This window comes from Emydura macquarii, unplaced genomic scaffold (genome assembly GCF_026122565.2).
Source record: "Emydura macquarii macquarii isolate MOO-44397 ecotype Brisbane River unplaced genomic scaffold, CSIRO-AGI_Emac_v2 contig_3220, whole genome shotgun sequence".
Lineage (NCBI taxonomy): Eukaryota > Metazoa > Chordata > Testudines > Chelidae > Emydura > Emydura macquarii.
Window position 1 is genome coordinate 2172720 of NW_027133357.1, and position 13746 is coordinate 2186465.

Consider the following 13746-nt stretch of genomic DNA (forward strand, 5'->3'; position numbering starts at 1 on the left):
ACTGATCTGATCTTGGTCTGGTTGGTTTTCAATGCTCTATTCAGAGAGAGACATGGCTATATATCCAAGACATTCTCTGTGAAACTGGTCCTGGTAGCTATCTGTGCTCTGAGACTACATGAATTTCAGGAGTTCCACATGAGGGTGGGTTGGTTATAGAGCTTTTGCAGTGGTGTGCCCCAGAGTGTAGAAATTATACTCCTGCAAAAATACATCTCAGCACATTTCTCACAATGGTTTCTAAACCTAGGAGCTAGATTACTGCTCATTCAACAAGGCTTTAAAACTCTGTTTAAACAGAGTGGGGTCCATAAGCCCAACCAAGGCATGTTTAAGCCAAGTTAAGCACGAACCCTGTTTAAAATTGATTCAGGCAAGAAGGTTCCCAAGTCCATGCTTCTTTGTTTGAGTCATCTGTGCACAACTGATGGAAATTGTGCGCACGCGTCTGTGATCTGTGCACAACTGGTGCAAACTGCGTGCATATATGGGGGCAAAGGGGAGCATGAGCAAGCAAGCAGATGCACAAATGCTTTCAATGATCATTGATAAACAGAAAATACAATGACCTACTTACCAGGGCAATCCAAAGTACAATATACTCATCAATAAAGCTGTTAAAGTACTGATCCAAGAACAAAAGTGCTGGACCTATGAATGCTGTATCATGCAGGTGCATTTCACTTTTGGTCATATGTGCAACCTATTAAAAAAAAGAGAAAGTAGTCTAGTCTAAACAAAACAAACTACACTTTGACCCAATGTTTTCAGCTGATTATTAACTCTACTGTACAGAGTATTGCAATGAAACGTGACCAGAAATTATTGCAATGTAAATTACACTCTGCTGGTTCATTCATTAGAGGGCTATGACAAATTCTCAAGAAAAATGTGTGTTGGTGGTAGGTACCAATTAGAACCATTAGTGATTTATGGGATACATAGCAGCATTAAATCACTTTAATACATGAAAGGGTGTGGCTTGTCAATGCAGGGAACTGAGAGTGTGGGGAAGGTAGACCTTTGAGAAACTAAAGACCATCTTATACAGTAACAAGGATAAAGGAAAAGAATCAATGACTCTAAGGCACTTACCACCAATTTGTTAGTTATCTTAGCAGATACAAAACCAAAAGTAAGTATATACAGGCAAGGATGCTTTTCAAAGAGCTGCACAGCAGATTTCTTGTAGATCATTGCAGCTAATATGATCACTGATCCAATATGAAGAAAGGGTGAAAGGACACTTGTTCCCTATAGTGAGGGAGGAAAGTGTTAGTTTAATGAAAAATGCACACAACTGAACAGATCTCTGGTGTGCATGTTATTTTAAATTAAAATGTGTCTGTTTGGTCTCACTTGTGCCAGTAGAGAAATGTGGTGAAATGTGAATGAGCGTGTCAGCTGATAATGTGGTTGGAGCCTTTGGTTTGTATGAAGGAACACATGCAGTTTCAGCTACAAAACAAAAATGTGGTGGAGGGCAAGGCGTCAAACTGCAAAAATGGTATTGTTCTTATCTTCCGACATTTGTACAACAGGCAGGAGATGATTCTGTTCTTAAATGACAGGGGCCCTAACATGTGTGTGTCTGTATAATTGTGATAATACATTTTTTTTTATAAGCTGTCAATGCTCAAAAGCAAAATTTAATTAAAAGACGAGCCCAACTAACTCAACTGGCACAAATACACAAAACCCAAAAGGTTGCTGTGCCATTCCCCATGGCCAAAAATTTCTTAAGAAAGAAGTCTGGCAAGAATATTAACTTTGTCTTTGGAAGGTCAATGGTTTTCATGTTCTTGTCAGATGCAAAAAGCACCAAACAAAAAGCATGCTTTTGTTTTGTTATATCAGAGAGGGAGTTTGGTTTGGAAAACGCATGGATTCTAGAAGGTCAGATCTTTTAGAACATAAGAATGGCCATACTAGGTCAGACCAATGGTCCATCTAGCCCAGTCTCCTGTCTTCCAACAGTGGCCAATGATGGCTGCTCCAGAGGCAAAAAGAGGCTGGGTACACTCAGAGCATGGTGTTGCAACCCTGACCATTCTGGCTAATAGCCATTGATGGACCCATACTCTATGAACTTATCTAATTATTTTTTTAATCCTGCTATAGTTTTGGCCTTCCAACATCTTCTGGCAATGAGTTCCATAGGTTGATTATGTGTTGTGTGAAGAAGTACTTCCTTTTGTTAGTTTTAAACCTGCTGCCTATTAATTTCATTGGGTGACTCCTAGTTCTTGTATTATGAGGAGTGAATAACCCTTCCTTATTCACTTTCTCTACATCAGTCAAGATTTTATAGACTTCTATCAGACCATGCTTAGTCATCTCTTTTCCAAGCTGAAAAGTCCCAGTCTTTTTAATCTCTTCTTATACAGAACCTGTTCCATACCCCTCATCATTTTGTTGCCCTTCTCTGTAACTTTTCCAATTCTAATATATCTTTTTTTTTTGAGATGGGGCAACCAGATCTGCACGCAGTATTCAAGATATGCGTGTACCAGGGATTTATATAGAGGCGTTATGATATTTTCCATGTTAATATCTATCCCTTTCCTAATGGTTCCTCATATTCAGTTAGCTTTTTCAACCGCCGCTGCACACTGAGCAGATAGTTTCAGAGAACTGAACACAATGACTCCAAGATCTCTTTCTTGAATGGTAACAGCTACTTTAGACCCCATCATTTTGTATGTATATGGAACTTATGTCAAAGGATGGGAGGCATTTTTCTCATTCATCTACTTCAACACCATTCTCTAAAAACCTTTTCCAAAAGCCACTATTTTCATTGAGACAAGATTTACCCCTTTTTTTCAAGCCAGTAAACTAGGTAAAAGTGATTTTACACCAATAACAGACATTAAATTAACACACTTGAAAGCATGTCAGTTTTCTATACACCAGCGTGCAAACTCCAGAGCACTCAGAAAAGAAGGTAACACAACAGATTCATAAAAGCAGAACAAAGCACTCACAGCTATAGTCGATCCATTTTTGCCAACACCACCTGTGAAGATCACACCAAAGTAGTTTGTACAGGAGAATATGGTTCCTGCTACAGTACAAAGAGCTGGGAATATTTTCATTTGAATATTCAGCACTGGAATCTTGAAAATAGAGAAATAAAAAAAATTAAAATATGTACAATTAATCTAAAATATTTACCTATTTCATGTAAACTCAAACACTCCACTTTTCTCCCTCCACATTTGGGTTTTCCTCTCTCCCCATAAATTAGTTAATATAGGTTTAAATTTCTAGGAAAGAAATTTGGGAGGAATCTGTATTTTCCCACCCACCCTATTAGCAAAATTCCCTGATCCATTTGCTTTTATATTTAATGACCTGGAAAAAAAACTGTCTCAGAGCTGAATCTCTGTTTCCTAATATTATCCTTCACAATGCTGAAAACTTATCAACCAACCTCTAAAACCCGTGTCAGGCAAAAGAGGAATACTTGGGAGCCCCTTCCCCCACATGGAGGGATCAGAGGGCTAGCACTGGCAAAAGGATGGAGATCCTACACTGGGGATTGTAGTCCTGAGTACAGGGAGAAGCCAGATGTCAGTGGGGATTAACAAGTGAAGACCCATAAACTGGACTCCATCCCAGAGGACAGACCAGGGGTGACGAGAGGAAACGTAATAGGGAACATCAAAGAGGCAAGATTACTTTTCAGAGTAAGAGGGGAGTAGGTGGCTGTGCTGGTAGCAAGGGAGTGAAAAATGAGGGAAGATGGGCTAGGAAGGAAGCCTCTAATAATCCTCTCTCTCTTCTTTTTGACATAGTGTCTAGAGCAGAGAAGTCATTATGAGAAGAGAGGGAACCACCCAGCAGCAGGCGTCCCTCCACCTTATCTATCCAACTGCTAAAAAACTACTGGGACCCTCCAGTAACAAACATCTGCACTCACACCTCTTCCCAACTGAGTAAACACATTCCACAGTGAAGGTCCCCATGCGTCTCTTTCATAGGGGAGCCTAGAGGGGCTCAAGTAGTTTTTATTTTTGTATCTTGAACTGCACACCCAATTTGGCTTTGAGGCTTTTCTAATAGATAATTTTTAGCACTTACATCAAGCTTTACAACTTCAGAGCGCTGTGCAAACATCACTCAGTCCGTACATGCCCCCATGTTCGGTACATTAGCACTTAGTATCCCCATCTTATACAGAGACAGGAAGTGATTTGCCCAAGTTCACACTGAATGAGTGGCTAGAACTGGGATTAAAACTCAGGAAATTCATGCAGATTTTTTGTTGAATTACAAGGTGTAGTTAGAGACTAATTTGGTTCTGTAGCTCCATCCATGCTGTGCCTATATGGAGTCTCTACAACCAAATACCAAGTGGAGGAGGGTGAGGAACTACAGCATCTCACCTAACTCTGCAGTTCCACTAAAGTAGGAAGGTCTAATTATGCCCTTTTGAACAGTCTCGGACACCCACCCTACCCAACCTGCTTACTCTGCACTTTTGCTCAAAGACAAGCTTCAGAAAGACAGTAAAACTGCCACATAGCAGAGAAAGCTAATGGAGCTAAAAAAATCCAGTAACACACACTCTTTTACTCACAGAGGTTCTCCAGAGCTTATACCATTCTTATTAAACAGTCTGGCTATGCTGCTATCCATTTTGATAATGCTTTCTTCAGTGGAAGTATTTGAGAATGGGGCTGTGCTTCTTTGCACATGTGAGGAGGGAAGAACAGTAGCAACATTCTGGCCATGCAGATCTTCCCCATGTAAACTATGCTTCTTTATTAAAACCTTTGAAGTTGATTACGATTGGTTATGCTGCTGCAACAGACTGATACCCAACTTCAAAAATGGAATACCATGACTTTCAAGCAGACTGCACTCTAAGTTCTGCCACAGAGAAACAAGCATGTTGATACAAATAAATGTCACAATGGGCAAGGGCTCTAATCTGTTCTTGGGAAACCAGCATTCAAATCCAGATTCATTCATGGGGAAAATGAGTTAGAGTTTGGGATGCCTATTCATGACCCATTCTCATTTGTTTACATCATATAACGAGGCTTGGAAGAATTATATTTTTATCAGTAAATGTCCACTTCACTGCACACACCAGATGATGAAAAAAATATTACCACTGACAATAATCAAAGTTTACAGATATGCAAAGTAAGAAAAATGCTGCTTGAGAACTTATTAGAAATTTGATTTAAGGACATATACTTTGAATATTTTATGTGATGTTGACAATTTGTGTTTTAGTGGTTGTAAAGCATTAACTTTTTGAATCTCAATGTCTACTATTATTATTGTCTAACACTCCCCATTATTTGACCTTCCCATAATTTCTTACAACTGTGAATATTTAAGTTGATAAAAATTGAAAGAATACTTTAAAACAAACATCAATATTATCCACTGAAATTATAAAAAAAAATAAAAATTGAATTCTTCCAAGCCTACATATTAACTGACCCATAGCTCAACATGTTCACAATCAACAAAACCTCTGGTCAGGAAAGAGAATAAGGAAATCTGAGAGAGCGCCAAGAATGATAGTCATCAAGATGAGATGTGGTCAAGGAAAGGGAACAAGTTAAAAGGGGAGAGGCAGAATACAGAAGATAAAGTCAGAAACTGGAACAAAGCAGAAGAGAGAGTAAAAGGGGGAGAAGGGATCTAACTAGATGTTGTCAGAATCCCATATTCCAGGAGCTTGAAGATGTACGGAAGAAGGGAGATAGTTAAAGAGGCAAGTAGGATCAAGAGAAAGTTGCTGGACAGCACACATTTAAATGGGGAGAGAAAGAAGGCAGAGGAGAAGGAATAGTTAATGATGAGACAACGGAAGGGATAGGGGGGCAGGGACTAGAGACTATGTAGTATATAGTATGTACCATGTGTAAAGATACCTCTGTCATCCATGGGTGGTGGCTGTCAATGAAACAGAATTCATAGAGGGCGAGACACAATGAAGTAGTGGAGCAAACCATGACTGAGATGCAGACAGGCAGAAGAGCAGTGTTGAGGGGAAAGAAAAACATACTGAAAAGCTCATTGGGAGCCACACACCTGAAGAGATTCCAGCAATATTGCTCCAGAAAAGAGAACACATTTAAATAGTGGCATTGCTCCGCATAAATATTTCTTCTGATTTGATTCTTTTCCTTAACAGTTCACATTTACAGGACATAGTGTGGCAGAACAAACTGGGTTAATCACAGTGGAAGGTTCAAATCAACTACTCCACCCTGTAAACTTTCCAGTTATCTGAGAGTATTTTTGGCCTAGTAAAGCAGACAAATTTCCTGACCGCCTTTCTGCACTGTCATACAGAAAAGAAGAGCTGAAGACAAACTCCACTTACTACATTAATTAAAAATAGTACATAGCACTTTTACAACATTTCATAAATATTACCCTAATTATTTAATCCTCACAGTGCCCATGTGAGGTATTATCCTTATTTTATGGATTAGGAAACAGATAAGGAGGGCTTAAGTAATTAACCCAATATCACAGAGTGAGTAGATGTCAAGGCTGGAATTTGAATTTTGAGTTCACAGGCTCATGCTCCCACCACTCCATTACTCTACACTATCAGGGTGAAATTGACGCTTGTGCATGGGACCAACCCAAGTCTCACGAACCACTGAAGTCTTTATTTGGACAATTCAGGTGGGACTTGAGCAGTGCTCAGTGATGGTCTTGAGCACAAGGGTAAATTCCACCCTTAACTCAGAAATACATATACTTTCTATCATATTTATTCCAGGAACATTAACAGATATTGAGCTCAAAACCAGACCTACTTTACATTACATGAAGTCTATACCCAGCTTACTCAACAAGAGAATATCTTTTACTGCGTAATGAAAGTAATTGTTGCATTTTATTTCACTTCCAGTATAACGAACAAAATCCAAAGAAAAATCTGTTAAGTGATCCACCTAACCTCACCACTCCACTGAAATTTACCAACAGGAATCTCAGCTACAGTAAAACTCACCACCTCGCAGAAAACTCTGAATTCCAGCAGTCTCACAGAATGCAGTGGTGCTTTTGCCAGCTTTAAAGAGAATCTTCATAGACAGAGATATGGAAGCACTGCATATTTTACTTACTGGGTACAAAAGGCCAATAAAAGGAACAACGGGTGACAGCACACACCGTTAACTATCTCAGAATTTGCCTGCAGCGCTTTCTAATTATTAGAGGGAAACGTGGAATATTTGAGTATACAGTTGAAGTATTTTCAATAATAAAATCAGTCTTTCAAACAGAAATAAACCCAAAATCCCTTTATGAGAGGTGAACATTGTCTTTTTCTCTGTCAAAAATAAAAAACACAGGTTGACTGAAAAATCAGGGAAAGTTATAATTGCAATGGCAATCCGGTCAAAAGTGTTTGTCTCTGAAGAAATGCATCCATAAATCCAATAGAAATACTGGACTTCAAAATACTGCCCTCTTTTTGCAGTTAATGAAACAAAGCTTTACAGCCCTTGAAATCTGCTATATTAATAACCATTTGCTGCAGCAAAACTTGCTTGAAAGGATTAAATGTGTTAAATTATAAAGAGAAAACTTTCCAAGCTTTAAGCAATAATACAAGCAAGTTTGCTTCACACTGAATTGTACCAGAAATAGCTGTTACAGCAAAATAGTTTTTAAACAACTGGAAGCAGAAAGCAAGCAATTATTTTATAGCACAGAAGTCTTTGTTTTAATGGCAACCAGTTATCATGCTCCAATATCTGCTACAGACAAGACAATACACATTTGAGAAGTAGTTCTGTCTACATGAATTTCCAAGAGTTCGATCACACCCTTCAGATTCAATTTCCTACATGATGTTTTTCTATAAGCTCTGAAATCAAATATACCCTGTGACAGAAGCGCAGTGGATCTTTGAGTCTGGTCCTTATTTTGGACATTCTGTATATGGCGGAGTGGATTTCAGGATCTATTTGGCTAAATGTGATACAATGCAATGTATTTCACCCTAAAAGAGTTGCTGTGAATTATTTTTTGAACATTTGATGCTTTCTTCTAAAGCTAATGAGAATTTTTTTCAGACCACCTTAGGAAGTGATTTCATTAGATCTTGTAAGATAAGCACGGCAGGCCAGTTCAGTACCTGAATTGCAAATGTTCAGGGAAACCATGCTTCAAAAGGTAATGCTGGCAATTCATTATGTAGCACATTTCTCTCTGAGTCAATTCTGCACCAGCACCCCAAGATGGTTTTAGATGGTGCTGATATAAAACTGAGTTGCTAAGCACCCTTAGGCCAGCAAGCTGATAATAGGCAACAACTTATACTCACACTGAGGCTCAGTAAAAACAACTGGGATCTGTATGGGTGCATGAGTCCAACCACGCAGATCAGTTTACAGGATTGGGTCCACAGTCATTAAAAATCTTAAAGCAATTTTCACAAGGGTGAGAGTGTTAACACCTCTGTTCTGACGAAAGGCAATTATGCTGCCTTCCAAAAATTCCCCTTGTATTTTCAATTTGATAAAAGCAGTCTTCTCTTCCTGACCCAAAATTCTTGTATATTGTTGATGTCTATGATGAACAGTTTATCCAGAGGGACAGGTTTTCATTGATGGACAAAGTAATTTCCTATAGGTAAATGTAAGTCTGTGAAGTGATTTGGGATAATTCTAGATGAATGATAGAACAGCATGCAAAAGAACAACTGGTTTTCATGTGGTACTGGTAAAACCAGAATGCACCATCATTGCCATTTGTTAGATATGAAATTCATTAAAGTTCCTCAAGAACACAAATCTTTTAATCTTACTGGAAAATGAGAGCTTTCCTTCCCAAAGGAAATTGGTAGTCTTCTAAATATGGTGTTTTTCCAGATGTACGCCAGGTTAGAAAAGACAAGACAAGAAGCGGAATAATCAGAAATATACATTAAACTTAATACACAATATGAGCAAAATTACCATTGACTGCCAAAAAGGTGGTCCTCCAATCACGGCCAGTAAATGCATGATTATTATGAAGATTTGCACTTCAGTCACATCAATTCTGATTAGGTACAAAAAAAAAAGCCAAAAAAGCAGAATTATTTGAAGCAATTTCAAATCAATTATTTGCAAACATAGCAGGTCTTTTCCATCATGCACAATATAAAGGATTCACAATACTGGGAAAAAATTGAGAAGGCATCTATAATTTATTACACAAAAAATATTTTTGAGCTGTAAGTAAAACCCATGCTGTAATATGACTATTTGATTAATTTCACTGCTTAATAAAAAAACCATCTTGTCAAAAGGAATAGTTGGAACTCATTTACTTATTTAAATTGACCATTGCCAGTTGAAGAAATAAATATAAAGGTTTAACCTTGCCCACCACAAAAAAAAAAAAAAAAAAAAAAAAATTAATTTTGGGTGTTAATTGCAAGGAGGACAGTCCCCCTTTATACTCCTTTCTCTGCTATCTTGTAAATTATATAGTTTTGAAAATATCAAACTTGCAGCTAAAATATACAAGCAACATAAAACCCCATGGAGCTTGTGCAAATGTAAACTGTACAAATTAACTGTATTGCTAAAGACTACAGTTCAATATATGGCATGCAACAAGAACAGGAAACCATTTCTAGTTCTCAGTGTGGCAACTATCCTGTGAGGAGATGCAGGAAGGAGAGCCTTATAGAAATGATTGCACTGAAGGAAGTTAAGAATTTGCTTTAAGGATCCTGTATAAGTCTCTCTGCTAGCAAGAACGAAAAAACAGGGGCATAGAAATCAATGCCAGAAAATGAGATTACAGAAAAAGAACTAGGTCAAAAAAATTTAGAAAGAAAATGGGGTCTTCTATGGTATTAACATGAATAAGTACATGAGGTTTCTAAAGGGAATACTATGCCTTTCATCAGCTATAACATGAATTAGTACATGCTATCTCATAAGGGAACACGGTCTATCAGCCCATAGAGAGGCACCCAAATATTTACAATGCATCTTAGTTCAAATTGTAAAGTGCCTAAAAATGGACTCCAAGATCAGCCAATGCACAGGTGCCACTTACACACACAACTGTCATTGATAATGTATCAGGGAAGAACGGACTCCATATTTTTAAACTAGCTACTGAAAATATAAAATTTGTATATGTCGGACTTGAATATATTTAATATTAGACCACTATGTATCACTCCCACTATTCTCTAGAAAATCTGCCCTAGTTCTGCAGTAGATCCTTTGATTTGAAACAAATCCCTCCCAACCCAACCAAAATTTATTCTTTATTTTAGAAACAAAATGATATGAACAAGAGATTCTTTAGTTGGGATGTGACTATACAGTTACTTTTGATACATACATGTTTAAAGACAAATGGAATGAATCAGGATGAAAAGAATCTGAACAGCTGACCTGGTGTGCGGTGTTTTCAATAAGGGGGAATTAGATTCAGAAGCAGACTCAGGAGATTAAGCAGGTGGCAAAGATGATCCACTCAGTCTTGGATGGAGTTGGGTGCACATCATACAGCTTTTTTGCTTGATTTATGAAGTAGCCTTTTGGAAGGGGAAGGGCCAGAAGTATAGAATTACAAAATAAAAATGGAGGGGAACTAAGTGCAATGTCACCTACACAATATAAGGTCGTCAAGTAAACAGTGTATTTAATACAGTGAATAAGCAATCTCCTCTAATCCTCACCACAAATGCCAAAAAGGCATTCAATAGGCTCTCATATTGTCCTATTTTTAAATTTAGTAATACACAGAACTGCTAAAACACATAGGAAATGGGCTCATACGTAGACCTTCCCTGATAATGTGGGAAAGCGTTAAGGTGAATTTACTTACCCGTAATTGTGTATTTAACATAATCATCTCTCATTTTAGGATCTAAAATCCCCAACTGAGCTGTTGATTCCAGCTACTAGGAAACAGAATGCAAAAAAACTAATATCTCTACAGTACAGGTCCACTTCTTTCCCATCAGTCATGAAACTTCCTGAACAGCTTCCTAAGATATCAAGCAAAGCTGGCAGAGAGGAAGAGAAGACTCCAACAAGTATAATTCCCTTTACTCTGTAATATGTCTTTCCATTAAATCTATTATGCCAGTCTGAGATACAAGAGTAGTAAACATGTGGGTCATCTTACAGACTGACTTCAATGTGATGAATCCTGTTGGGCAATCAGAGCCAGTTTGCAGAAAGAGACCAGCAAAAAAGGGTGACAATCACCTGAAGATCTGAAACCTCAGCTCTCATCCAAACAGATGAAGCCTCTAACGAGTTTTAGCAAAATCTTGCAAGGAACAGCTGCAAACATTTGGGCTGCAAAAGAATAGTGAGCTACCATGTGTCTGGATATATTCCTATATTAACTGCCCAAGCCAAGAAAATGCTTAAGAGCTGCTTCCTCTCAATCAATACACCCATTTGACTAGATGAATTGGAAGGTTTTGGGAATCATCATCTTCTGGAAGTGTTCTGCATGGATCTGTTGTTGGTCTAATCCTATTCAATATCTTTATCAATGGTCTGGAAGAAAGTATAAAATCATAGCTGATAAAGTTGCAGATGACACAAAAATGGATGGAGTGGAAAATAATTAAAAGGACAGGGTCAATCCTAGAGAGTGATCTAGATTATCTTGTAAACTGGGATCATTTGAACTATATGCTTTTTAACACCGCCAAATACAAGGTCATACATCTAGAAACAAAGAATGTAGACCACACTCAAAAGATGGAGGAATTTTGAAATGCAGTGACTCTGAAAGGGACTCTGAAAGTGGAAACCAACCGAATATAATCTCCCAATTCAATGTAGTGGCTAAGAGAGCTAACTCAATCCTTGGATGCATAAACAGGGGAATATAAAGTCGGAGTAGGGAAGTGATATTATTACCTCTATGTACAGCATTTGTGAGACCACTACTGAAATACTGGGTCCAGTTTTGGTGTCCACACTTCAAAAAGAATGTTGAAAATCTGGAAAGTGTTCAAAGAAGAGCTACAAGAATGATTCAAGGTCTGGAAAACTTGCCTTATAGTGACAGACTTAACAAGTGCAATCTATGTAGCTTATCAAAAAGAAGGCTAAGAAATTATCTGATCAGTATCATAAGTTCCTACGTGGAAAGGAGATTTCTGATAGTAGGTGGCTCATTAATCTAGTAAACAAAGTTATAATTAAACCAAATTGCTGGAAGCTGGAATTAGACAAACTCAGACTGGAAATAAAAGGTGCAAAATTCTTAACAGTGGGGGTTACAAACAACTGGAACAGAAACTATGGGCTTGATGCAGGAATTACTCTGCAAAATTCTCTAGCCTGTGTTACGCAGAAGGTGACAGAAGGTTCCGTCTGACCTTAAAAATGTTTGGATATAGGGATCTACTTAAACATTCTTGAAGCTAGAACCATGTAGGAGACCACCACTTGGGAACAGAAGGTGGATGATGGGGAGAAGAAATACTGTATTCCATCATTCATCTAGCTAGAGGGCAAACCCAGAATGCTTGAATATGGGATCTTCTTTCAAAAGTACCTGAGCACTAATGAGACGGGTGTAATTGGAGAATACAGTGATGCACTTCTCAACCAAGGCAGCAGCTATTCATGTGTAGCCGTAGGGGTAACTGGTGCATTAGTGTGGACAGAGAAACAGAGATAAGGGAATCAATCTGTTTTGCACAATGTGGGAGTAGAGGCATGAATGGGAAGAAGTGAAGGCTCTTGAAAAGTCTGTAAAGCACTTTCAAGATAAAAAGTGCTAATTATTATTAAAGAGCAATAAATTTCCTTGAACTACTGAATTATTTTTGAAAATCTGAGAAGACAGGATATACCAGTCAACTGAAGCAAGAAAAACCTGGGCAGTGGCAGAAATCTGATGGACCCCAGTTTAAATCTAAACTGAGTAAAGCACTAAACAGCTGTATTGTTTAGAATAATACTGCACTGGCCTTTGGGAAAGATGGACTACATCCATGATTCTTAAGCTGTTTTTGCAAACAGTTTACTGGTAGTTACAAACAATTCTATTCAATCAGCTTTCATTTAAAAAAAAAATATTTTTGGCCCGTCTGCCTGCAAAGGAAACCTTCCAAATGGTTTTAGATGAATTAACTATAAACTATTGGGTAATATGCAATTCATGGCATTTTTAGTAATGATTATTTAAAAGTACAGTTTATATTTTTAATTCAAAGAAATAGACATTTATATGGACCAAACGTAAGTGCCATAAAAGGCACAAAAACCATTAAATTTATCCTATTTATTGCATTACAACTGATGGAGATTTTTTGGCTTAAATACACAAACACCACCAAGATGAGGAGAGGAGAGAGAAAAAAAATGTGGGATTTGGATGTGAGGTCACAAGTGAAAAAGAGAAGAACCTTTGGACTCAGCAGGAATTTTCTATCTCCATCTCATATAAAAATCAGACTATTGGTCAGACAGATGATCTACTCTGGTGTTCCACTACAGAGGGTCTGACCGTATGGATTGGAATCATGGGAGCGCAGTACTGCAGGAGAGGTAGGAGAACAACATGACCTAGCAGAAAAAAGAAGGATCAGTGCACTCAAGAGACCCATTTCAGGGTCTGATCCTAGGTTTTCTGTTGCCCTCCTTGTGCTATTTTCTTACTTCTTGAACTGTAACAAAAATAAACGAATGAGAAACAAACAGAAAAAGAAAGCCAATAGCACAAACATTAAAGCCAAAGTAAGAGGGCTTGGCAGAAAGTTTCTTGACT

The 13746-nt window shown here is 37.9% G+C and overlaps 1 protein-coding gene across 3 annotated transcripts in view; it reads right to left on the reverse strand.

Moving 5' to 3' along the window:
* CEPT1 (choline/ethanolamine phosphotransferase 1) overlaps positions 1–13746 on the reverse strand; it is a 71481-nt gene that overhangs the window by 2395 nt on the left and 55340 nt on the right. For all 3 annotated transcript variants that reach the window (XM_067531819.1, XM_067531820.1, XM_067531818.1), the window contains exons 5-8: positions 8952–9036; positions 2988–3119; positions 1096–1254; positions 578–703 (exon numbers count right to left, since the gene is read on the reverse strand). In XM_067531819.1, the coding sequence (XP_067387920.1) occupies positions 578–703; positions 1096–1254; positions 2988–3119; positions 8952–9036 (502 nt within the window). The remainder of the gene's footprint in view (positions 1–577; positions 704–1095; positions 1255–2987; positions 3120–8951; positions 9037–13746) is intronic.